General features: G+C 46.0%; 1 protein-coding gene and 3 non-coding genes across 4 annotated transcripts in view; all 4 read left to right on the top strand.

Moving 5' to 3' along the window:
* LOC144483983 (uncharacterized) overlaps positions 1-27,191 on the top strand; it is a 196,264-nt gene that overhangs the window by 168,538 nt on the left and 535 nt on the right. The window contains 1 exon segment of the mRNA XM_078202559.1: positions 26,516-27,182. Within this exon segment, the coding sequence (XP_078058685.1) occupies positions 26,516-27,182 (667 nt within the window).
* trnaq-cug (transfer RNA glutamine (anticodon CUG)) lies at positions 2,083-2,154 on the top strand. The gene has a single exon. It is a non-coding gene; the product is annotated as a tRNA-Gln (tRNA).
* On the top strand, positions 8,155-8,236 carry trnal-aag (transfer RNA leucine (anticodon AAG)). The gene has a single exon. It is a non-coding gene; the product is annotated as a tRNA-Leu (tRNA).
* On the top strand, positions 9,768-9,839 carry trnae-uuc (transfer RNA glutamic acid (anticodon UUC)). The gene has a single exon. It is a non-coding gene; the product is annotated as a tRNA-Glu (tRNA).

The following is a 27,191-nucleotide window of genomic DNA, read 5'->3' on the forward strand; positions in this document are numbered from 1 at the left end:
TAGAACTGATTCCTCACAGCGCCAGTGACTAAGGTTCAATTTCTTGGGTTACTGTATATGCGGAATTTTCGCGTTCTCCCCCTGTCTGTGTGGGTTTCCTCCTGGTGATCCGCTTTCCTTTTCAAAGATGTGTGGGTTAGGTTGATTGTCATGATGTGGAGATGCCGGCGTTGGACTGGAGTAAACACAGTAAGGAGTTTAACAACACCAGGTTAAAGTCCAACAGGTTTATTTGGTAGCAAAAGCCACAAGATTTCAGAGCCTTAAGCTCCTTCTTCAGGTGAGTGGGACTTCTGTTCACAAACAGGGCATATAAAGACACAAACTCAATTTACAGAATAATGGTTGGAATGCGAATACTTACAGCTAATCAAGTCTTAAAGGTACAACCAATGTGAGTGGAGAGAGCATTAAGACAGGTTAAAGAGATGTCCAGATAGGACAGCCAGTGAAATTCTGCAAGTCCAGGCAAGCTGTCGGGATTACAGATAGTGTGACATGAACCCAATATCCCGGTTGAGGCCGTCCTCATGCGTGCGGAACTTGGCTATCAGTAAAGAGATTAAAAGGGAAGGTCTGTGATAGAGAGCATAACAGGATGGATTAACTGAAACAAGGAATGATGGACAAGGGCAACATTGGCTGGTTCTCATTATTTTTAAACTTTGCTGCTTTCCTGGGTGAACTCCAGCTCTCCATTCCTCCGGCAGCGTCACCAATCAAACTGAGTCTTTCTCTATCCCACTTTGTTAATCTCACAGTTACTGCTTTCTGAATGAAGACTGCTTGGAATCAGTCTAAGTCAAATAGATTACTGCTAAATTCAGTGAGAAGTTTCTTGTCATTCAGCACGATATTTTTATCCAGAAATGAGTGATATTTCTGTCAGTGCAAATGGTTAACTCTGACCCATTACCACCCAGATTTTACCTTGTATCAACATCTCCATCGTCAGCGCTTTGCAGGCTATCACTGTCTTTCACTATCAGTATTTGTTCTCGACCTGACCTGTTGCCCACATGACATTTCCAACTCGGAAGCAAAAATACAAATCTCACTCCACTGTTTCTGGCAGAGCTGCTTTCGAGCAGAAAGTATTGCAGGTTTGTTTATCAAAACATTTAAACCTTTATATATCGAAGCCAGTCTGCACCAGGATCTCATCTTCCTGATTCTCCCAAATACTTACGACAGGAATGTGCACAGTGCCAATTATCGACATTCATACACTCCTCCCTGTCTGTTAAGACATTAAATTGTTCATATTTTCACACTGGCTTCCAGTGTGACGAAAGCAGAGCTGCGATATGCTGATGTTAGAACATAGAACAGTACAGCACAGAACAGGTCCTTCGGCCCACGATGTTGTGCCGAGCTTTGTCTGAAACCCAGATCCAGCTATTTCCTCCCTATCATCCCAAAGTACTCCATGTGCCCATCCAATAGCTTCTTAAATGTTCCTAAAGTTTCTGACTTCACTATCCCTGCAGGCAGTCTATTCCACACCCCAACCACTCTCTGAGTAAAAAACCTACCTCGGACATCCTTCCTATATCTCCCACCATGAACCCTATAGTTATGCCCCCTCGTTACCACTCCATTCACCCAAGGAAATAGTCTTTGAACGTTCACTCTATCTATCCCCCTCATCATCTTATAAACCTCTATCAAGTCTCCTCTCAACCTCCTCCGCTCCAAAGAGAAAAGCCCAAGTTCCCTCAACCTTTCTTCATAAGACCTACCCTCCAAACCAGGCAGCATCCTGGTAAATCTCCTCTGCACTCTTTCCAGTGTCTCCACATCCTTCTTATAGTGAGGTGACCATGTTGTTCAGCATTTTGAACACAACAGGTTTATAAAAGTTCGATGCTAACATTGCTCTTTAAACGTGGTAAGCTACAGTGAAATATCCTGCAGTTGAAGGTAGCTTACTCATTTTTGCAGGAGGAATCAGCAAGGGCAATGTAAATATGAATTGCTGTGGGTAATTGACGGAATTGTGCAATGGGACTGATATTTCGCCCTGCTGTTCAAATTGGCACAGGTACTGAGCGACCATTTTCAGATTGCTCCTGTGTGCTGGGTTCCGTGGTGTAATGGGGAGCACTCTGGACTCTGAATCCAGCGATCCGAGTTCGAATCTCGGCGGAGCCTTGCTTTAATTTGCAGAATATGGATATACTAAAGGGCGTTTAATTTTCTCACCAAGTCCGAATCGAGAGGACAATTTGTCAGCCAGTTCAGCTGCTGTTACAATGCACATTGCTGAACCTCTGGCGACAGATGCCTGCAACATCAGTGCTTTTCACCTTTTCGCCACTCTTTAACTCCTCTGTTGAAAGATAGAAGCAGTTGGTGTTGCACAATAACAATTCGATTGGAGTCTGGCAATTATTGAGCAAAATGTGTGTGTGTGTGTGTGAGTGCGTGAGAGAGAGAAAGAGAGTGTGTGCGTTTTGGAGAAAAGACTGCTGTCGATTCCATGGTGTAATGGTTCGCACTCTGGCCTCTCGCCTCCGAATTCTGGTTTAAATTGGGACAGATGAGTGAATGAGTGACACATGTCGGTGGACCCCCTGCCCACTGTGGTGTCTCTGTTTCTCAGCCCTTTGTGTTCTCTGGAGCTGATGCAATGACGCCAGGAGAGTCATTCGCTGCATCGTCTGCAGTGTGATTGCGCTGGAATTTGCTGAAATTTCCTCAGTGTTTAATTTTCCACTTTCTGAGAATTAAAAATGAAATGCGCTTCAGCAAACTCATCATCGTCTTCAGCAAATAAAAACAATCTTTCACCGAGTTCTGAACTCCGCTTACTGCATTCGGAGTCCAGAGTGCCCACCATCACACCACAGAAACAGGAACAGAGCCACCTGATGCAAATGGTTACTCAAAACATGTGACCTTTTTCATTCAATGCGGCAGCAACAGCAAGTGGGTCAAATGCTTTGAGTGACCATTTGCAGCCGGCTGCTATGTTCTAGGTCCTCTGGTCTAATGGTGACCACTCTGAATCCAGCGAACCGAGTTTAAATTTAGGCGGACCCTTGCTCTTCTTTGCCATTGTTGAGGATTGATTTGTCGATGGATCTTTTATTTCAGTTCCTCATAAAGCAGGAATCGGGAGGACAATTTGTCAGCCAGTTCAACTTCCATTACACTGCACAATGCTGAGCCTCTGGCGATAGGTGCCGACATCAGCAATTTTTTTTCATCTTTCGCTACTCTTTAAATCATCTGCTGAAAGAAAGAAGCGGTTGGTGTCACACAACAGCAACCATTCGACTGGAGACTGGCAATTATTGAGCAAGTGTGTGTGTCTGTGTGTGTGTGTGTGTGTGTGTGTGTGTGTGTGTTTTGGGAGCAAGGTCTGGTGTCATAGGTCAGAGTGCTGTCGTTTCCTTGGTGTAATGCTGAGCAATCTGGACTCTCACCGTCCGACTTCTTGTTTCAATTGGGACAGATGAGTGAGTGAATGACACCCGGAGGTGGACCCCCTGCAAAAGATATTTTGAATTAGTAACATCTTTTGGAATGATTGATCCTCATTTTGTTTCATTTTATGTCAAATAGGGTGACACATTCTTGCATCTTATTATTTAATACCTCAGCCCTTTAACGATTTAAACAGGGAACATTCAGTCCAAGAAAACTAATCCACATTGAACTAGAAAAAGAAACACTGAAGTTACTGAAAATCCCATTTCAAAACAGAAAATATTGGAAACACTCAGCAGGTCAAACGTCGTCTTTGGAGAGGGAAACAAAGTGAATGTTTCGGGTCGCTGACGTTATATCCAAAATGGAAGAAGATAGAGATTTAATGATTTACAAGTAACTACAGAGTGAAGGCAAAAAAGAGGGCAAGAACTCTTTTTATGACTTTGTGACAGGGGGTAAGGTTGGAGTGACTGAATGGCAATGGGGATGATTATTGTTTCCACTGACACAATCTCCCAGATCTTGGTTCCAATCTCGTGCAAAATGAGAAGAAAACTTCGAGCTGAATTAAGCACTAAACTCTTCGACTACCAGGGAAGCAGAGATCGCTTTAACTCATGAAAGCGGTAATTGTGAAATTCATAGAGCGGCACGGTGGGACAGTGCTCAGCACCGCTGTCTCTCAGCGCCAGGGACCTGGGTTCGATTCCCGGCTTGGGTCACTATCAGTGTGTGGTTCGCACGTTCTCCCCGTTCTGCGAGTGTTTCATCCCACAATAGGAAAGATGTGCTGGTCAGGTGCATTGACCCGAAGAGGCGCTGGAGTCCGGCGACGAGGAGAATTTCACAGTAACTTCATTCATGTAAGCCTTCCTTGTGACTACTAAATAAACTTTAAAACAAAGCGGGATGGAGAAAGGTTCAGTTTGAACGGCGACACTGCTGGAACTGAACCCAGTAAAAACAGAGCCCAACGTGGGACTCGAATGCACGACCCTGAGCTAGACGGACACATATCAGAACTGGCACTCCATATAATAAAATGCATGGAGACAAATATGGCTTTTCCATCTGGTATCTCAGCTTATTCCAATTAGAAAGTTGACGATTAATCAACCGGCAGAATCTTTGAGGTTCGAATGCATTCCTCTCAATGATCAACAACTGCATTCACATCTTGCACTTCTTCGCTGTATCTCCTTCCAAACATTGCAAACTCCTCTTACGTCTTTCGCCTTAATATTTTTGATCTACATACTCCAACCCGGTGGGTAAACAGCGTCTCAGTATGCCCAGAGTCAAACCATCGCCCCATTTTCAGTCTTTTCCATCTGACCACCTCTCAACCCAAAACCATCCAACTGACTCTCTCCTCCCCGCACAACCGCCTCATCACAGGGTTAAATCCAGTGAACGTTGGTTAAACATGGACAGCGAGAGAATAGAGGGTGCAAAGAGCATAAGAGGGAACACTGATCGATGCACAGACAGAGAGACTGAAAAGTGAAAGAGTCAGAGACAGGTCTCCAGCGACAAAAAGGCACAGACAGGGACAGAGAGAGAAGCAATCACCCACAACTCAATATACACAAAACAACTCTCGGAACCCACAAGCATGGTGTCCTCTGAATGGGTGAATAAGTATTAAATGAATGTCTGCAAGCATTGTCACCTTTTGCAAATATCTGGATCCTCTGTGAGTGTGTTGTGCGAACAGAATTTGATTTGATTTATTGTCAAATGTATTAACATACAGTGAAAAGTATTGTTTCTTGCGCGCTATACAGAGAAAACATACAATTCATGCAGCAGGAAACGAGAGAGTGCAGAATGTAGTGTTACAGTCATAGCCAGGGTGTAGATAAAGATCAACTTAATGCAAGGTAGGTCCTTTCAAAAGTCTGACAGCAGCAGGGAAGAAGCTGTTCTTGAGTCGGTTGGCACGTGACCTCAGACTTTTTGTATCTTTTCCGGATGGAAGAAGGTGGAAGAGGGAATGTCGGGGTGCGTGGGATCCTTAATTACGCTGGCTGCTTTCCCGAGACAGCGGGAAGTGTAGACAGAGACAATGGGAAGCCTTTCAGTGTGTTCTCAGGTTCTCAAATCATGTCCCATGTGAACCAATTCCGCCATGTCACGGGAAATAAACTAACAAAATCCACGACTTGTCCATTACAAAGCAAGGGCTTGTCCAGGATTTAAACCAGGGACCCCTCGCAAGCCTGCGGATTTTAACACCCAAACCGAGAGTCATACCCATTGACCAAAAAGCCAGCATTGAAAAAAGCATGTCAACTAAATATATTTTCATCGCCATCTAACAGCGGATCAGAAATTTGCAATGAAACGTGATAATGTTGGAAAAACTCAGGAAGTCAGACAGCGTCTGTGTATAGGGAAACAAAAGATAAACTTTCACCTCCATGACCTTTCGTTAACATTCGGAATGTTTAGAAATGTAGGAATTTTAAAACAAGTTATTGTTTGTGTAGGGCGGCACGGTAGCACAGTGGTTAGCACTGCTGCTTCACAGCTCCAGGGACCTGGGTTCGATTCCCGGCTTAGGTCACTGTCTGTGTGGAGTTTGCACATTCTCCTCGTGTCTGCGTGGGTTTCCTCCGGGTGCTCCGGTTTCCTCCCACAGTCCAAAGATGTGTGAGTTAGGTTGATTGGCCATGCTAAAAATTGCCCCTTAGCGTCCTGAGATGTGTAGGTTAGAGGGATTAGCGGGTAAATATATGGGGGTAGGGCCTGGGTGGGATTGTGGTCGGTGCAGACTCGATGGGCCGAATGGCCTCCTTCTGCACTGTAGGGTTTCTATGACTTCTATGACTTCTAAGTGAAATCCAGCAGGGAGGAAACATAACAACATCTGATATGGTGGAAGCCAGGGGAAAATAAATGAGGGAAACAGAGAATGACAGAATGATTACACCACAGAATGAGACGATTACAAATTTACTTGCAGGACTCACATGCGTTGTGGGTGAAGGGGAACCAGAGGGCGTACTGTACATATATTTCAACAGAACCGTACTGATGAGGTTGGTGGGCTTGACAATTGAACGCTATACATAGAAACATAGGAACATAGGAATTGGGAGCAGATGTCGGCAAATTCAGCTCTGTGATCCTGCTCTGCCATTCAATCAGATCATGGTTGACCTCTCCTTGATCTGAAATCCACCTCCCCACCTATTCTCCATATCCCTTTAATGTGTTTTTCTTCATCAGAAATATTTCTATCCCTTCTTGAAATCATTCAACGATTCAGATTCCAACGCGCTATGGAGCAGCGAGTTCCACCAATTCACCACCCTTTACGAGAAGTAGTTTCTCCCCATCTCAGTTTTAAATCCACGGGCTCTCAAACTATACACGTGAGCTCTTGTCCTTGATTGCCCCATAAGAAGAAACTTTTGGTCTTCCTTTTCTTTATCAATCCATTTAGAATTTTATATACATCTATCAGATTCCCTCCTCATCCTTCTAAACTTTAGCATTTTGTGGGAGCATTTCACCTCACTGTCAATTCCATGACCCAGCGAATTCAATCCGTGTTGTCATTGGCTGAAGGAGGCAATTATGTTCCATCCAAACAGGTCATTTTGAAGAAGAAACGTGTCACAAGTGAAAAAGATCTGAGAGGAAAATAATGAGCAAAGGGACATGTGTGAAGTCAGTTTGAAAAACACAGTTCGCCGGTTTCCGGTAGTCCAGTGGCTTGTGTTCATCACTCTCCCTGTGATGTCTGGTTTCAATTCCCGATTTGGAAAAGAGCACTATTTGCTCTCAGTAAACCATTAATAATGATCTGATTTACTCTCCGATCGAAAACAGATCTACTAGAATCAACCGAGTGAGGTTTGCAAGTTTATATCAGAGCTGGAAGTTTCACATGTGCAACAGTTCAAGGACAAACACAGAAAGAGAAGGACAGTGATAGGGTGCATAGTACGAACGATTGAGCCGTTGTTGCAAGGTCAAATCTGTCTGGTAATTGGTCAGATTTTACCGTTTACATTGACACTGAATTATCAAACTTTTTCCCGCACTCTGCATTGAAAAGCATTTGGAAATATTTCTGTCCGGTTTCGAACCGTTAAAAGCGAAAGTGATAATTGCACTGGAGTGTTTGTTATATGTTGTCATTGGCTGAACACATCACTGGCGCAGAGACAGAAGGCGCCATTTTGCAGGAGAAAGCTGTTTGTGGTGAAAGTGGCGTGAAAATTAAAGTAACAAAAGCAGCGGGGATAAATTAAATTCTAAAACACGCTGTAAGCTGCTGGGCTGGTTGTTAGAGTTTGACTCTTTCCCTGCTGTTCAGATTACTGGTCTGGAATTGAAGATTTATTGCTCTCATCCAAACTGTGAAAACTGTGAGTTATTGCCTTGACGAAGATACAAAACATAATTTCGCCTCGTGTCCTTCAGTGCAGAACCTGAGCAAATTCAACAGGAGGTTCTCTTGTCATTTCTGGCAGGAAATTGGGAAGAGACGAGCTTAAGGACAGTTTAAATGATGCCGTCCCTTCACTGCAGCTCATTGTGTTTCTGACGTGAGATGATTTCTGTTTGTTACGCAGTTCAGACTTCCCTGAATCAGTGAAGGAACAGGCTCATGCCTCCTGATGGCCTTTCCAAGCTCCATTGCTTGTCATGAATTTCAGTAACATTATCATTAAATAATATGATCGCGATGTGTTTCAACGTGGTAGCGTGGCCGAGCGGTCTAAGGCGCTGGATTAAGGCTCCAGTCTCTGCGGAGGCGTGGGTTCGAATCCCACCGCTGCCAAAGTGGATTTAAGTTTTGATCTAACAGCTCGGATTGAGTGCAGGAGTGTGCGCGGTGTCGTTTTCGTCAGGAGCAACGAGCAGAGACATTACCAACTTAAAACGTTGTTGGGGTAAAGCAGCGTGTGTTCAAGTGGCTCCTTTCGAGAGCACACACAGGCTGAATTTCTGACTGCCGAGTTGAACAACCTGATGAAGGAGCAGTTCTCCTGAAAGCTCGCAATTCCAAATAAGCTTGTTGGACTTTAACCTGGTGTTGTGAGAATTCTTACTGTACCCACTCCAGTCCAACGCCGGCATCTTTGCATCATGATATAAATAACATGATTACAAACAGTGAGACTGCATTCCCTGCCCAGGAAATAAGGTGATGGACTTGAACTTTCGAAGTGAAGTTCAAATCTTATCATGTACACTTCCCATCATTCCTTGTTCTCACCAGATATTTTCAGAATTAACCTGGCTCTTGTGATAACCACCGAACTACAGAAACACGGTGATGACCTCGGGGCAAGCAGATCCGGTTTACTGGAGAAACAACCACACTGGCTCCAGAAGCCCGTCTTTTGCCCACAGCAATTGCTATTACATTGTCTCTGCTGATTTCTCCTGTCAAAATGAATAATGATACTTCCTACTGCATTAAAGTTTCGTAATAACATGTTCGAGAAAAAGTATTCGTGACGTGTAAAGCAAATCAACTGAACACCTGAAATTTGCGGCATTTGATCACTTTCCCCCACAAATGCTGCTGCCTCGAATTCAATGCCTCAGAACACCCACCAACCCTTTTAACAGAGGTGATCCCTATCAGATCTGGTGCTGCAGGGAACGGAATTAATGGAGTAGGATTGGCTCACATGTCCCATGGAGTCTCCTCTGGAATTTAAGGAGATTATGACGACTCCCAGGAATCAACATCAATTTCCAAACGTATCCTGATGGCCCTTAATCCCCTTAGATTCCAAAAATATCTCCCCTGAAACTTCAATATTCTCATTAACTGAGGATCTACAGACCTCTGGTGAAGGGTCACCCAGACTCGAAACGTTGGCTCTGTTCTCTCTCCATAGATGCTGCCAGACCTGCTGAGATGTTCCAGCATTGTCTGTTTTTGTTTCAGATTCCAGCATCCGCAGTATTTTGCTTTTACCGCCACCATTTACATTCCCTTTGATTTTTTTTCCATCACAACTTTGTCAACTCTTCCCCACGGCTCCCACCCTCACACAACATCTCCCACACTTAAAGTATTAATCTCGTCCTCTTTTCCTGTCTTCAGCTTTGATGACTGACCATTCAGGTTTGAAATGTTGGGTCTATTCTCTCTCCAGAGATGCCGTCATGACTGTTGAGATTTTCGAGCATTTTAAGTTTTTCTTTTAAATTCCAGAATCTGCAGTAATTTGCTGTTGGTTGAAGGAGTCATTCGTGTTCGATCGAAACATGAGGTTTTTTTTCCCCCAAACCTTTCTCGAGTATTTGAAAAACGCTGAAATGTATCTGTCAGATTAAAACACTTGCTCGCATCTTCCCTGGTGGTCTAGTCGTTAGGATTTGGCGCTTTCACCGCCGCGGCCCGGGTTCGATTCCCGGTCAGGGAATGTCGATTTTACAGCTGCCGACCAGCTGTAAAATCAGGAGGGGCTGAAATTACTTCCTGATCGAAAACAGTTGTTGCTCTGATCATTGTGCCAGTTTGAGCTCCCTGGAGAAACAAAATGAATAACCATTTGCGCAATCCCGTCAATTGTCCCCGGCAATTTATGTTTACATTCCCGTTGCTGCTTCCTCCTGTCAAAATGAATAATAATACATTCTGTGGGAGGGATGGATTTTTGGTCCCTCGGGGGGAATTATGGGATATGGGGAGCAGGCGGGCAACTGAAGTTGCAACCCAAGATCAGGCGCGATCGTGTGGGGATGGCGGAGCAGGGCTCAATGGAGCCAACGGTCTGCTCCCGTTCCCATCCCACATCCTTGAGCCAGCGCAGACACCGTTGTCTTAGCAATGAGTTACCCTCGTTGGAATTAGTTCCAGGACCTCAGAATTGTCGACCTTGTCCGGTGGATGGATACCGAGGGACCCAGGCTACACTTAGCACGGCCAACATTCCATTCGCCTTCTTGATCACCTGCTGCACCTGCAGCAGGTGATCAAGTTGGAATGGCACGCAGCAGCTCGGCTGTTTGCCCCTGAAATTCGCACGGTTACTGTGCGCATCACAGCAGAGTGGAACAGAGACTTTTCCTTTTCCAGATCTCTGAATTTGACGCACCTTTTTGCCAAGTGAAATCTATTGAGCGCAATGCCTGGTTACTGCGCGTTCCCTCCGGTGCAGTCACCACCCCGGGGCTTATCTTTGAGAATAGACTCGGTCGATGGGACATCGAATAATGGGGTGTCTGTGAATTGCCAAAGTGGCTTGGCGATCAACGCTGAAACTGGAAATTACAATGAACATTTTGCTGTCTCTCTCTCTCCCACTCTCTCATTTACAGCATTAGATTGAGTCAAAAGCGTCTAGACTTTCGATGTTGACAGTGGAGAAATTGTCAGAAGGGAATGAATAAACGAGAAGGAGTTATGAGAGCCGAGAGACAGGTTGAATGTTTGGTGGATGTGCTGGGAAGTGTGTGCGCGATATGAGTAGTGTGGAGGAGGTGAATAGGTTCGCGCTCTCTTGTGGCCGTGGCTGACATGATTGTGCAAGTTGAAGATTTTAAAAGTGCAGTTCCTGCCGTGAGCAGCAGGGAGCAGTAAAAGTGAGGTGGATATTGAGGAGGCAAAGAATGGGGAGAGTGAGGAAAGTGGGAATTGCAGAATGGTGCGTGTGAGCGCGCAGGGCTGGTGTAGAGTTGGTTGGTCAAAAGTGTGTGTACTTGGTTTTGGTTTACTTGCGTAGTTTGCTGTGGTGATAGCATTGGATGTGAGAGTGAATGAAAGGGGCAGCAGAGGGAGTGAGTGTGGAGGCAGGCAGAGAGGCATCGGGTTTGTCTGCATTGATTGGAACAGCAAAATATTTTGTTTGCTGCGACTGAAGGTGTGGAGAAAAGGATGCGTCTCGCTGTATTGGTCAGGCTGCACTGCTGTTCCCATTCACAGGTGCTATCCCACTACTGAACAGCACAGGGGATTTGACCTGCTCCGTTCCCGACCTGGGCCGGTTCACCCCTCCTTAGCACACCTGGTGCTCCCAGAGTCCTCTCGGAACACCATGCGGATACTGATCTTAGTGTGGACACCCGATCGGCACAGACAACAACAGCCCAGAACTCCCGACCTCAAGCAATCCAGCAGCCTCAGCCTCCCAGCAGCGGGATTACAGGTGCGCGCCACAACACCCGGCAAACGCAATCCTTGATTCAGCCGCCTTCAGTTCAAACAGCAGCAAGAGCTCGAATGCAGACATCACTGCAAATATAATAGGCTGCTTCACTGACTCAACTGACCATAATTTGAGGAAGCTTCAACTTTGTGTGCTCAAGTTAGTCTAATTGACATCTTAAAATTCATTTGTGCGAATTTTTGTTTGTATTTATGGAACCTGTGTGAATATGTTCACTCAGTCCAGTCCTCAGCCCAGGTATCAGTGCCGTTGAAAATAAGGAGCCGTTTTCTCTGTTGGAATGGCACGCAGCAGCTCGGTTGTCTGCCCCTGAAATACACGCGTTTACTGCGCGCATCACAGCAGAGTGGAACAGAGACCTTTCCTTTTCCAGATCTCTGAATGTGACGCAGTTCTTTGCCAAGTGGAAGCTATGATACCAGAAGACTATGAGACATAGAACATAGCAAAACTACAGCACAAACAGGCCCTTCAGCCCTCAAGTTGCGCCGGCCATTTCCCTACCTACCTAGGCCTATATATAGGCTTACCTATAAACCTTAATCCTATTAAGTCCCATGTACTCATCCAGAAGTCTCTTAAAAGACCCTATCGAGTTTGCCTCCACCACGATTGACGGCAGCCGATTCCACTCACCCACCACCCTCCGAGTGAAAAACTTACCCCTGACATCTCCTCTGTACCTACTCCCCAGCACCTTAAACCTGTGTCCTCTCGTAGTAGCCATTTCAGCCCTGGGAAAAAGCCTCTGAAAATCCACCCGATCTGTACCTCTCAACATCTTGTACAGCTCTATCACGTCACCTCTCATCCTTCGTCTCTCCAAGGAGAAAAGGCCAAGCTCCCTCAACCTATCTTCATAAGGCATGCCACCCAATCCAGGCAACATCCTTGTTAATCTTCTCTGCACCTTTTCAATAATTTCTACATCCTTTCTGTAATGAGGCGACCAGAACTCAGCACAGACCTCTCAGTGGGGTCTGTCGAGGGTCTTATAAAGCTGCATCATTATCTCCCGACTCCTGAACACAATCCCTCGATTGATGAAGGCCAGCACACCATACACCTTCTTAACCACCTCCTCTACCTGCGAGGCCGATTTAAGAGTCCTATGGACCCGGACCCCAAGGTATCTCTGATCCTCTACACTACTAAGAGTCTTACCCTTGATATTATACTCCTTCATCCCATTTGACCTGCCGAAATGTACCACGACACATTTATCCGGGTTCCAAAATGTACCACTGCACATTTATCCGGGTTGTACCACTACACATTTATCCGGGTTGTACCACTACACATTTATCCGGGTTATCTGTGTTGTTTAAGTTTTTATGTAAACTTTTATCGTGCCTGTATAATATTTCACTACTTTGTTTAGGTTCCTTCACAATTGAATTTCATAATGGACACATCACTGTGAAGAGGTCAGTCAGAATTATCAGCAAGGATTAATCAGCACTTTCTCATTGGAGATGTTAATCAGTGGAACCCCTCACACACAGATTTGCAGAAAAGATTAATTAATTTAGGACTGAAGTAAAGTTCGTAATTTTATTGTTAACTTTATGAACAGGTTCTTGTTGAGGATTCTTGAATTAAGGAGAAAGATCACAGAAGGTGATTTTAAAAAGGAACATTGCAGCTCCGAAAATCAGTGACATCTCCAGAATATTAAACTCCAGCCAGGGCGGCACGGTGGCACAGTGGTTAGTACTGCTGCCTCACAGCACCAGCGACCCGGGTTCGATTCCCGGCTTGGGTCATTATGTGGAGTTTGCATGTTTCCCCGGTGCTTTGTGGATTTCCTCCAGGTGCGCCTGTTTTCTCCCACAGTCTGAAAGATGTGCTGGTTAGGTGCATTGACCCAAAAAGGCACCGGAGTTTGGCGACTCGGGGCATTTCACAGTAACTTCATTACAGTGTAAGCCTTACTTGTGACTAACAAAAGTTTTTTTTAAAACTTTAAAGTTATAGGGATGTTAACATCAGCAGAAACAAACCAGATGTTGTCAGACTATCAATCCAGGCTGTGATTAAAAGCAGAATCCAATCCTTGCAGTCTATTATGAATTTGCTGGTGTCTCAGCAGGCTGGAGGACCTTGTGAATGTCTTTCCACACAAGGAGCAGGTGAACGGCCTCTCCCCAGAGGAGTGCGTTGGTGAGTCAGAAGGTTGGATGACTGCTTGAAACTCTTCCCACAGGTACTGCAGCTGAATGGATTCTCCTGAGTGTGAGTGCGGTGGTGGGACTGGAGGGTGAATAACTGAGTGAATCCCTTCTCACACACCGAGCAGGTGCATGGTCTCTCCCATGTGTGAAGTCGCTGGTGTCTCACCAGATCGAATGACTGGGAGAATTTCTTCCCACACACAGAGCAGCTGAACGGTCTCTCCCCGGTGTGAGTGCGTTGGTGAGCAGTCAGGGTGGATGACTGTCCAAAACCCTTGCCATAGGATGTGCAGCTGAACGGTTTCTCCTCAATGTGAATTTGCTTGTGTGTCCAAAGGCCGGATGACCGAGTGAATCTCTCACTGCACACAGAGCAGGTGAATGGCTTCTTCCCAGTGTGAATTCGCTGGTGTGTAGCAAGGCTGGATGTGCTGTTGAACCTCTTCCCACAGTGAGTGCAGCTGAAGGGCCTCTCTTCAGTGTGAATTCTCTGGTGTAACATCAGGTAGGTTGTCTTGGTAAATCCCTTGCCACACGCACAACAGATGAATGGCTTCTCCCCAGTGTGACTGCGTCGATGGATTTCCAGCCGGAAAGAAGACTTGAATCCCTTCCCACAGTCCCCACATTTCCAAGGTTTCTCCATGGTCTGGGTCTCCTCCTGTCTCTCCAGCCTAGAGATCAGTTGAAGCCTCGTCCACACACAGAACACGTGTTTGCTCCCCACTGTGAATGGTGTGATGTTTTTTCAGGATGTGTAACTGGTTAAAGCTCTTTCCATAATCAGTTCACTGGAACATTCTCACTCGGGTGTGTGTGTGTCTTGGTGTTTCTCCAGTTGCACTGATGTTTAAGATCTTTTCCACAGATAAACATTTATCCTTCCACATTGAAAGGTTGATGAATAGTTGAGTGATTCAAACCAAAATGTTCGTTTTGAGTTTTGCATCTACAAATCTTTCCCTTGTAAGATCTGTAAAAAGAGTTTACAAAATTAATCACGGTCAGTCCAGGAAAGAAATTCATATCAGACAATTCTAATTTCTCTGGAACATTCTTTCCTCTCTTGTTCCCCCAAATCTGTAAACCCCCATCCCACACACGCTCCCTCCTCCCCGGGCTGAAATCCAAACCCATCTCACCATCTCCACCATTTCTGTCCTTCACTCCTTGTTTCCTCCCTCCCTCCAGTCTGTCTGGCTTCAGTTCTCTTGCCCCTCTGTGCAAAATCAAGACTGTTTTCACCCCTGGTCACTGGGACCCTCAAGGCCCACCCACTCTCTGCTTCAATGTTACTGTTGGCTGCAGAGACCAATCTGTGAGAGGTGGTTCTGCTTCAAGTGCCACATATGAAGTGGTTCTCGGGTCTGGTTGTGGGTTGTCGTTTTCAGTGTTGGCTCTTGTTGCTGAGCCGCTGGAGTGATCATCCTCCATCCTGTGAATGTACCCAAGCTGGCAAAGTCACCTCCACTTGATGAGAACCCTTATTCTTGGGAGACAATGAATTGTAGATTTTGCATCAAAGATCAATTTAGGATTGAAGTTAAAAGTTCAGTCTTATTGCAACCAAATTTCCGTTGAGAGTTCTTGAATTCAGCTGAAAGATCACAGATGGTGCCTTTAAAAAGGGACACTGTAGCCTCGAAGGTCAGTGACATCTACAGAATATTAAACTTCAGCCAGTTATAGGGTTGTTAATATCAACAGAAACAAACTTAAAATTGTCCAACTATCACCCTGGATGTAATGAACATTAGCAGAAACAGCAGAATCCAACGTCTCAGTCACATGTGGATTTGCTCATGTGTCACTAGGCTACAGGACCGAGTGAATCCCTTCCCACACACAGAGCAGGTGAATGGTCTCTCCCCAGTGTGAACTGGCTGGTGTACAAAGAGAGCAGTTGAAGACCTGAAACTCTTCCCACAGTCAGAGCAGCTGAATGGCTTCTCCTCAGAGTGAATTTGCTGGTGTGCCTTGAGGCTGGATGACACAGTGAATCCCTTCCCACACACCGAGCAGGTGAATGGTCTCTCCCCAGTGTGAACTCGCTGGTGTTCAACGAGAGCATATGACTGCTTGAAACTCTTCCCACAGGAGGTGCAGCTGAATGGCCCCTCCCCAGTGTGAACTCGCTGATGACTCACCAGACTGGGTGACTGAGTAAATCCCTGTCCACAGACTGAACAGGTGAAAGGCCTCTCCCCAGTGTGAATTCGCTGGTGTTCTTCGAGGCTGTGTGAATACCTGCACCTCTTTTCACAGGAAGTGCAGCTGAACGGTTTCTCCTCAGAGTGAATTCGCTGGTGTGTCACCAGGTTGGAGGACTTTGTGAATCCCTTCCCACACATGGAGCAGGTGAATGGCCTCTCCCCAGTATGAACTCGCTGATGTTGACTGAGATCGGATGAAGACCTGAAACTTTTTCCACATTGAGTGCAGCTGAACAATCTCTCCTCAGTGTGAATGCGCTGGTGTAACATGAGGCCGGTTGGCTCAGTAAATCCCTTTCCACACATGGAATAGGTGAATGGCCACTCCCCAGTGTGAGTGCGTCGGTGATTGTCCAACAGGGATGGGTAATTGAATCCTCTCCTACAGTCCTCACATTTCCATGGTTTCTCCAAGGCGCTGGCCCCAGTGTGACTGCGTCTATGGTATTCCTGCCGGGATCTATAACTGAATCCTTTACCACAGTCCTCACAGTTCCACGGTTTCTCCATGGTGCCGGTGTCCTTGTGTCTCTCCAGGTTGGATGATTAGTTGAAGCCTCGTCCACACACAGAACACGTGTATGGTTTCTCCTCGCTGTGAATGCTGCAATGTTTTATTAGGCTGTGCAACTGATTGAAGCTCTTTCTGCAGTCCGTTCACTGGAACACTCTCGGGTGTGTGTGTGTCGGTGCTTTTCCAGTCACACTGAAGTTTAAAATCTTTTCCTCAGACAGAACAAATGAACAATTCTCCTTTAATCCTCAAAGGTGATGATATTCAGGTCCTGATGAACCAGCTGACTGTCAGATGAAATTTGACATGAATTTTAGTTTCCCATCGTAATCCTCTTAATATTCTGTAAAAGGAGTTTACAAAAGTCATCACTGACAGTCCATTTTGAACAGACAATTCCAGTTTCTCCAGAACATTTTTTCCTCTCTCGTTCCCCCAAATCTGTAAATCCCATCCCACACACTCTCCCTCCTCCCCGGGCTGAAATCCAAAGTAAGAGTTTTAACAACACCAGGAAATTTCCACTCCATCTGACGAAGGAGCAGCGCTCCGAAAGCTAATGGCATTTGCTACCAAATAAACCTGTTGGACTTTCACCTGGTGTTGTTAAAACTCTTACTGTAATCAGCAGGATTAACAGGGTAAATACGTAGGATAAATGGGGATGATAGGGCCTGGGTGGGATTGTTGTCGGTGCAGGCTCGATGAGCCGAATGGCCTCCTCACACTGTAGGGTTTCTATGAATGAAGGTGGAAATAGGCAGTCTTGATGATGATGTGGATATGTGGCTGGAAGCTCATCATGGGATGAAGTATTTCATCATAGTTGTGAACAGCCTGGTCAGCCTCAGACAGTTGCCAGGAAGAGGGATAGAGTTGCTGGTGAGGGAATTCGTAGTGGGGACTGAACACAATGGGTTCAGACTTCCCAGTATTTATATGAAATAAATTTCTGTTCTTCAATACTGGATGTCAGACAAGTCAGGATAGTGCGTGAGTTGGAGGGGAACTTGGACGTCTTGGTGTTCACATCTACCTGCTACCTTGATCCTTCGAGGTGGCGGAGGTTGAGGGTTTGGAAATTCTGTCAAAGTTCCTGTTGAGTTGTAGATGTATAAAATTCCTCTCCTTCACCCTGCTCACCCCCCCCCCCCTCCTTTCTGTCTCCACTCAGTGCCCAGACCAGGTGGCAAGTTTTCTTCCCTTAAGGACATTTGTCAATCAGTTGGGTTATTATAACAATCCAGCGGTTTTCATGGTCACTTTTTCCTAGTGCCAGCCCCACAAATTACCAGCTCAATCCATTCCATTGTGACGTGGAACTCTCATTCAGCTCAATTTCACAACCTGCGCTTTGTGCTTTTGTGGGTTCTCTCTCACACCCTGTTTTGTTTAAATCCATTTCACAGGGTTTTGGAGGATGAGGATTTGCAGTTGAGAAATTGAAACCAAATATCATTATTAATGCAATCGGCCGATTTATTGTAACCTGAATATCATTGTATTTCTATTATAGAAAAAAAAAGCACCCTTCACAGTGGAGAGACGCTGTACATGTGTTCTGTGGACAAGACTTCAACCAATCATCTAGCCTTTTGGAACATAGTTGCAGTCACAACAGGGAGATGGCATGGAAGTGTGAGGATTGTGAGAAGGAATTTGATTACCCATCACAGCTGGAAACTCATCGACGCAGTCACAAAGGGGAGAGGCCATTCACCTGCTCCAAGTGTGGGAAAGGATTTGCTCACCCCAGTCCAACGCCGGCATCTCCACATCCTGAAATCCAAACCCATCTCCCCATTTCTTTCCTCCACTCCCAGTTTTCTCCCTCCTTCTCCTCTGTCTGGATTTCCACTCCATCTGACGAAGGAGCAGTGCTCCGAAAGCTTATGGTATTTGCTACCAAATAAACCTGTTGGACTTTAACCTGGTGTTGTTAAACTTCTTACTGTGTTTACCCCAGTCCAACGCCGGCATCTCCACATCATGGGTTCAGTTCTCCAGCTCCTGTCTGCAGACTGACAATAAAACCAATGGGTCTTATTGGGGGTGTTGGGGCCTCCAGCGGGTGTTTGTGAATCCTCCCCGCCCACCTCACAATGCCCCGGGGTGATTGACGGCAAGTCCGGACCAATAAAACAGGGAGCGGGTCAGGCGGACAGAGCGGGAGAGGTTGGTCCTCCAACCAATCGGAGGGGGAGTGGGGCCGGGGTGGCGGCGGGAGGCCCGAGGGTTTCTCATTGCGCATGCTCCGGGCCGCACAGGATCCCGACAGAGGGAATCTGGGCCTGTTCCGGGGAAAAGCCCGAGCTGATTTCCCCAGTTCACAACCCGCTCCCGAGCTTTGTATTATTGTTTTATTGATCCGGACCTGCTCCCTCATTCCCCACCCGCCGGTTTCTGATTTCTTTCTTATTGAATTCAAAATTCACCATCTGCAGTGGTGGGATTTGAACCCAGGTACCCAGAGCATGACTCAGTCTCTGGATTACTAGTGTAGTGACAATACCACTGTGCCACTGCCTCCCTCTACATGAGGAAGATTAATGAATGTCTCTGTCGGGTTTCGAACCGGGTACCTTCCGCGTGTTAAGCGAACGTGATAACCACTCCACCACAGAAACAGTTTGAGCCTTCTTTGAGTCAGTGGCTGCCCTGAAGCAGCAGAGTAAATATTTCAAATCACACCCGCTGCGAGCAGTGTCCACCGGTTTCTGAAGCGATGAGAATTTCCACCGCTTCAATCCTGAGCTCCCAGCGGCACTGCGCATGCTCCACATCACAATGCCCCACATCACAATGCCCAGGCAGTGATTGACGGCAGCTCTGGACCAATAGGAAGAGGGGGCGGGGCTGGAGGACCAAGCGGGAGCGGCTGGTCCTCCGAACAGTGGTTAGCACTGCTGCCTCACGGCGCCAGGGACCCGGGTTCAATTCCGACCTCGGGTTTGGAGTTTGCATGTTCTCCCCGTGTTTACGTGGGTTTCCTCCGGTTTCCTCCCACAGCACAAACATGTGCGGGTTTGGTGGATTGGCCATGATGAATATGTGGGGTTGCGGAGATAGGGCAGAGGAAACGGCCTGGGTGAATGCTGTTTTGGCGAGTCGGTGTAAACCAGAAGGGCTGAAGGGCCTCTTTCTCCACTGTCGGAGTTCGGTGGTTCAGTTGGAATGAATGGGGGCCTGGAATGCACTACCAAGCAAGGTGGTTGAGGCAGACACGCTCGGATCATTTAAGACTTATCTGGATAGCCACATGAACAGATTGGGAATAGAGGGATACAAACGGATGGTTTAGTTAGGAACACATGTTCGGTGCAGGCTTGGAGGGCCGAAGGGCCTGTTCCTGTGCTGTGTTGTTCTTTGTTCTTTGAATGAGGGACAGGTCTGAGCCCAGATCTCCCTCATTGGCGGAGACTCTGCATCATTTTGAAAGCTGCTTTATGTCAAACTCCAGGAGCAAACTGGACCTTTTTGTTTGTGGCTTGAAGCAGATGATGGGAAAGGAAGGGATCTGGGGAGTAGCAGACACTTCATGTTGTTTTGGCAGAGTGGGGCCTGTGTAGATGTCAGGTTTCTCACAACACACAGTCAGCTTGTGGTTTCACCCTGAAGACAAATCTCCTAATTGTATCATTGAAATCAGTCAATGGAATTTTCAGGAAACACGTTGTCTGCTTGGAGAGGAAGATTTATGTTACAGTAAATGAAAAGCAGAACAGACTGACACCTAAACACAGAGATCCACAAACACTCTGTCCAGAGTCACATACAGATACAGGCACATGTGCACAGCTATATTCCTCAATACTCACACACGCTCACGTATACACCATCACCCGCACATAAATACACAAGGGATACTTCATGTCCTTTTGGGCAGACAACAACTACCAACCTGACTAATTTTGGAACTAAAGTGTTAGTGCCTGTAAGGGCCAAAAATTGCAAGGGATTCAAGGAAAAAACTATGCTCCAAAGATGATGTGTTGTTTTGATCATTCAATTCCACCTCTTGTTTTGAACCTTAAATCTATACTGAACCACGTTTAGTACAGAGACAACAGCAAAACATTAACATTGAGTGATCATTGCCACCTATGTAGTGTATAGACTGAGGTGATCAATCATATATTTGCTGTCAGGCATGGAAATGTTTGTCTGAAAAATGTAATGCCAGTGTGGTGGAAATCTGAGAAGTGATACATATCTTGATATATTTGGATACATGTTTGGATTTTGATCTTTGGAAATTGGGGAGTATTTGTGCAGAATTGTCCCTCATGAAATTAAATGAGTGTGGTAGAGTCCATGATGAGATGGACATGCAAAGAGCAGAAGAAATGGACTTGAAGTCAAATGATCATTTCTCACCACTACAAGATTTATTGCAGTGATTAGTCAAGGCTCCTTCAATTGCACCTTCCAATCTTGTGAACTCTGAACCTAAAAGACCACGGACAGTTGGTGTGTGTGAACTCCACCGCCTTCAAGTTCCCCTCCAAATTGCACACCATCCTGACTTGGAATTATATTGCTATTATATTGCATTGCTTCATTGTCGCTACATTGACACGGGTGGCACGGTAGCACAGTGGTTAGCACTGCTGCTTCACAGCTCCAGGGACCTAGGTTCGATTCCCGGCTTGGGTCACTGTCTGTGTGGAGTTTGCACATTCTCCTCTTGTCTGCGTGGGTTTCCTCTGGGTGCTCCGGTTTCATCCCACAGTCCAAAGATGTGCGGGTTAGGTTGATTGGCCATGCTCAAAATTGCCCTTAGTGTCCTGAGCTGCGTAGGTTAGAGGGATTAGTGGGTAAATATGTAGGGATATGGGGGTAAGGCCTGGGTGGGATTGTGGTTGGTGCATACTCGATGGGCCGAATGACCTCTTTCTGTACTGTAGGGTTTCTATGATTTCTATGAAATCGTGGATCACCTCCCAAAGAGAAGTGGAGGGTGTACTGACACCATATGGACTGCAGCTGGTGAAGAAGGTGACTCACCACCATTTTGGAGTGTGGCTTTTGCCAGCCACACCCACATATCATTAAGTAAATATCCATGTTTGCTAATCTTAACAGTTTGTGAAGTAAACCTCAAAATTTCAAAATACCCCACTGATTAAGGGAAATATGCAAAGCTAATGTGTAGAAAGTAGCTGCATCTTGCTTGTTTCTGTACATTATTTAGATTTCACTATTTCCACAGCCTTCAGTAGATCAATGCTATAAAATCAATTTCTGAAATAATTGAGATTCTAAGGGCAGCACAGTGGCTAGCACTTCTGCCTCACAGCGCCAGCGACCCAGGTTTGATTCCTGTCTTGGAGCACTGTCTCTGCAGAGTATGCATGTTCTGCTGTGTCTATGTGTGTTTTCCTTCCTGGTGCTCTGGTTTCCTGCCACAGTCCAAAGACATGCTGGTTGGGTGCATTGGCCGTGCTAAATTCTCCCTCAGCGTACCGGAACAGATGCCGGAGTGTGGCGACAAGGGGATTTTCACAGGAACTTCATTGCAGTGTTAATGTAAGCCTCCTTGTGACACTAATAAATAAAATAAATTGTGTTATAAGCCCCATTTGGAGATAGTATGCAATATATAATTTAATCCTGGGATAATTGCAGTCACTAATTTTCCTCTTGTAATTATGGCAGATCATAGATGCTAATTCCTGTCACATTAATGCCCTAGTTATTGAAGGAAATTCTGAGACAGGTTACAAGGAGACAGAGCATAATGTTGTTGTGACACTGTCACCCAATATTCTCCTCACATTGATCATAGCTGCTCCAATGTGTTAGAACATTGCACTTTATCTAACAGGCACTGTTCACATTATAAGAACATAAGAACATAAGAAATAGGAGCAGGAGTAGGCCATCTAGCCCCTCGAGCCTGCCCCGCCATTCAATAAGATCATGGCTGATCTGACGTGGATCAGTACCACTTACCCGCCTGATCCCCATAACCCTTAATTCCCTTACCGATCAGGAATCCATCCATCCGCGCTTTAAACATATTCAGCGAGGTAGCCTCCACCACCTCAGTGGGCAGAGAATTCCAGAGATTCACCACCCTCTGGGAGAAGAAGTTCCTCCTCAACTCTGTCTTAAACCGACCCCCCTTTATTTTGAGGCTGTGTCCTCTAGTTTTAACTTCCTTACTAAGTGGAAAGAATCTCTCCGCCTCCACCCTATCCAGCCCCCGCATTATCTTATAAGTCTCCATAAGATCCCCCCTCATCCTTCTAAACTCCAACGAGTACAAACCCAATCTCCTCAGCCTCTCCTCATAATCCAAACCCCTCATCTCCGGTATCAACCTGGTGAACCTTCTCTGCACTCCCTCCAATGCCAATATATCCTTCCTCATATAAGGGGACCAATACTGCACACAGTATTCCAGCTGCGGCCTCACCAATGCCCTGTACAGGTGCATCAAGACATCCCTGCTTTTATATTCTATCCCCTTCGCAATATAGGCCAACATCCCATTTGCCTTCTTGATCACCTGTTGTACCTGCAGACTGGGCTTTTGCATCTCATGCACAAGGACCCCCAGGTCCCTTTGCACGGTAGCATGTTTTAATTTGTTTCCATTGAGATAGTAATCCCATTTGTTATTATTTCCTCCAAAGTGTATAACCTCGCATTTCTCAACGTTATACTCCATTTGCCATATCCTCGCCCACTCACTCAGCCTGTCCAAATCTCTCTGCAGATCTTCTCCGTCCTCCACACGATTCACTTTTCTACTTATCTTTGTGTCGTCTGCAAACTTTGTTACCCTACACTCCGTCCCCTCCTCCAGATCATCTATATAAATGGTAAATAGTTGCGGCCCGAGTACCGATCCCTGCGGCACGCCACTAGTTACCTTCCTCCAACCGGAAAAACACCCATTTATTCCGACTCTTTGCTTCCTGTCAGATAGCCAGTCCCCAATCCACTTTAACACACTACCCCCAACTCCGTGTGCCCTAATCTTCTTCAGTAGCCTTTTATGGGGCACCTTATCAAACGCCTTTTGGAAATCCAAAAACACCGCATCCACCGGTTCTCCTCCATCAACCGCCCTAGTCACATCTTCATAAAAATCCAACATGTTCGTCAAGCACGAATTTCCCCTCATGAATCCATGCTGCGTCTGATTGATCGAACCATTTCTATCCAGATGCCCTGCTATCTCCTCTTTAATAATGGATTCCAGCATTTTCCCTACTACAGACGTTAAGCTGACCGGCCTATAGTTACCCGCCTTTTGTCTCCTTCCTTTTTTAAACAGCGGCGTAACATTAGCCGTTTTCCAATCAACCGGCACTACCCCAGAATGCAACGAGTTTTGATAAATAATCACTAACGCATCCACTATTACCTCTGACATTTCTTTCAATACCCTGGGATGCATTCCATCCGGACCCGGGGACTTATCCACCTTCAGTCCCATTAGTCTACCCAGCACTGCCTCTCTGGTAACATTAATTGCATTAAGTATTTCTCCTGCTGCCAACCCTCTATCGTTAATATTTGGCAAACTATTTGTGTCCTCCACCGTGAAGACCGACACAAAAAACTTATTTAAAGACTCAGCCATATCCTCATTTCCCACTATTAACTCCCCCCTCTCGTCCTCCAAGGGTCCAACATTCACTCTAGCCACTCTATTCCTTTTTATATATTTATAAAAACTTTTACTATCATTTTTTATATTAATTGCTAGCCTAGCTTCATAGTCTATCCTTCCTTTCTTTATCGCTTTCTTAGTCTCTCTTTGTTGTTTCTTAAATTTTTCCCAATCACTTGTTTCTCCACTATTTTTGGCCACTCTGTACGCAGCTGTTTTTATTTTAATACTCTCCTTTATTTCCTTCGTTATCCACGGCTGGTTCTCCCTTTTCTTACAATCCTTGTTTTTTGCTGGAATATATTTTTGCTGAGAACTGAAAAGGATCTCCTTAAAAATCCTCCACTGTTCCTCAGCTATCCTACCTGCCAGCCTGCTCTCCCAGTCTACCTTAGCCAATTCATCCCTCATCCTATCATATTTCCCTCTGTTCAAACAGAGGACACTGGTTTGGGACCAAACTTTCTCCTCTTCCATCTGAATCAGAAATTCGACCATATTGTGGTCACTAGACCCAAGAGGGTCCTTCACAATAAGATCCTTAATTCTACCTACCTCGTTACACAATACCAGATCCAAAATAGCTCGTTCCCTCGTCGGTTCCGTAACATGCTGTTCAAGGAAACTATCCCGACAGCATTCTAAGAACTCTTCCTCCATTCCACCCTTACCGACTTGAGTCTGCCAGTCAATGTGCATGTTGAAGTCCCCCATGATTATTGCCGTTCCGTTTTTACACGCATCCCTTATCTGCTTGTTTACAGCCCTCCCTACCTCAACATTATTATTTGGGGGCCTATATACCACACCTACTAGTGTCTTTCTCCCTCTACTATTCCTCATCTCTACCCATAATGATTCCACGTTTTGTTCCTCAGAGCCTATGTCATCCCTCAGTACTACCCTGATATTATCTCTTATTAATAGCGCGACCCCACCACCTTTTCCTTATATTATACATCTTCATAATTAATTGCAGTATCCCTGATATTCATGTGCTACTGAAATACCAGTGAGTTCACATGTGACTATAGGACAGGGTTTCTGCTCTTATTTCTACCTTCAGGTACCTTTCGATTTCTGAACAATTCCAATTTCCTTCTCTGAATTGAGATAATGGTCTGTGCAATCAGGTCTCTATATGATATGTATCCTAGTTTTATTATTGGCCCTTCAGCCCCAGCTTGCACGCGATAACAACAAAGAAATCACGACAAACCATTTGTTCTATTCAATGGCGGGGCGTTTACCCAGCGTCCCAAGCGACGAGGAATGCCTCCTATCCAGGCAATCGCGACCGCGCAGGCGCAGGAGTGACCGTGTTCTGAGCATGCGCAGAGGGAGTGCTGGGGTGTCGAAGTTGTTGTTTCTTGTTCCGTGGCGGGTAAGAAAGCGGCGTGTCTGAGGGAGCGATGGGCGCAAAGGGAGGGCGGTAAGGTTTCATGAACACTTCGTGAATTCAAACTCCAAACACGAAGGTCCTGGGCCAGTCCCGGGTTTGTCCAGAGCCATTCTGCTTCTGCAGAGACAAGCATGGATAAACGGCCGCCATCTTTCGTGGGGCGATGCGCAGCAATGCGCATGCGCGGTGCTCCCTGTCAGTAGGAGGAGAGAATGTTGTGATTTTCATTGAATCCCAACAGCGCAGAAAGAGGCCATTCGGCCCATCGAGTCTGCACCGACCACAATCCCACCCAGGCCCCATCCCCTTAACCCCATGCATTTACCCTAGCTAGTCCCCCTGACATAAAGGGGCAATTTAACATGGCCAATCCACCTAACCTGTGGGAGGAAACAGGAGCACCCGGAGGAAACCCATACAGACAGGAGGAGAATGTACAAACTCCACACTGACAGTGACCCAAGCCGGGAATCGAATCCATGTCCCTGCTGCTGTGAGGCAGCAGTGCCTGCCACCGTCCCACCCCCTCATTTCGAGGTTAGTGCTTTGTGCAGACCCAGACTGAGTGGCAGGTTCCTTTCCCTGAAGGGCATTAATGTAGTGGTTGGGATTTTACACAAATCCAGCTGCTTTCATGGTCACATTTTCCTTTGTGCTGTCCCCATAAATTACCAGATTTATTCAGCTCAATTTCACAACCTGCCTTTGTGTTTTTGTGGGTTATCTCTCACTCCCTTGTTTCTGTTTTAAATCAATTTCACAGGTTTTAGGAGGACTTGCAGTCAGGAAATTCAAACCATACATCACATCCGGATCTGGCAGTCGCACAACTTATCACAACGTGAATATCATTGGATTTTGAACATGGAAGAAAAAAGCACCATTCACAGTGGAGAGAAACCGTACGTGTGTTCTGTGTGTGGACGAGGCTTCAACCAATCATCTGACCTGTTGAGACACAAGTGCAGTCACACCAGGAAGAAACCGTGGAAATGTGAGGATTGTGGGAAGGGATTCAGATCCCCATCTCACCTTGAAAAGCATTGCCGCTGTCACACTGGGGAGAAGCCATTCACCTGCTCTGACTGTGGGAAGGGATTCATTCAGTTAACCAACCTGCAAAGACACCAGCGAGTTCACAGTGGGGAGAGGCCAATGACCTCCTCTGAGTGTGCAATGAAACGCCAACAAGTTCACACCGGGGAGAAGCCATTCATCTGCTCCGAGTGTGGGAAGAGATTCTCAAGGTCCTCTAACCTGCTGATGCACCAGCGAGTTCACACTGAAGAGAAACCTTTTAAATGCTCTGACTGTGGGAAGTGCTATAAAAGTTCTGGGGAACTTTTGTCCCATCAACGTGTTCACACCGATGCGAGACCATTCAGGTGCTCTCACTGCGGGAGTGGGTTCAAGACATCCTCTGCCCTAACTAAACACCAACGCACTCACACTGATGAGAGACCTTTCAGATGCTCTCAGTGTGGCATTGCATTCAGGCAAATGAGTAACCTGTCTGAACACCAGCGCACTCACACTGGGGAGAGGCCATTCACTTGCTCTCAGTGTGGGAAGGGATTCGCTCATTCATCTACCCTGCAGAGACACCAGCGAGTTCACACTCACGAGAAACCTTACATCTGCTCCAAATGTGGAAGACGATTCACTCAGTTATCGAC

The sequence above is a fragment of the Mustelus asterias genome, unplaced genomic scaffold, assembly GCF_964213995.1.
Source record: "Mustelus asterias unplaced genomic scaffold, sMusAst1.hap1.1 HAP1_SCAFFOLD_85, whole genome shotgun sequence".
Classification (NCBI taxonomy): domain Eukaryota; kingdom Metazoa; phylum Chordata; class Chondrichthyes; order Carcharhiniformes; family Triakidae; genus Mustelus; species Mustelus asterias.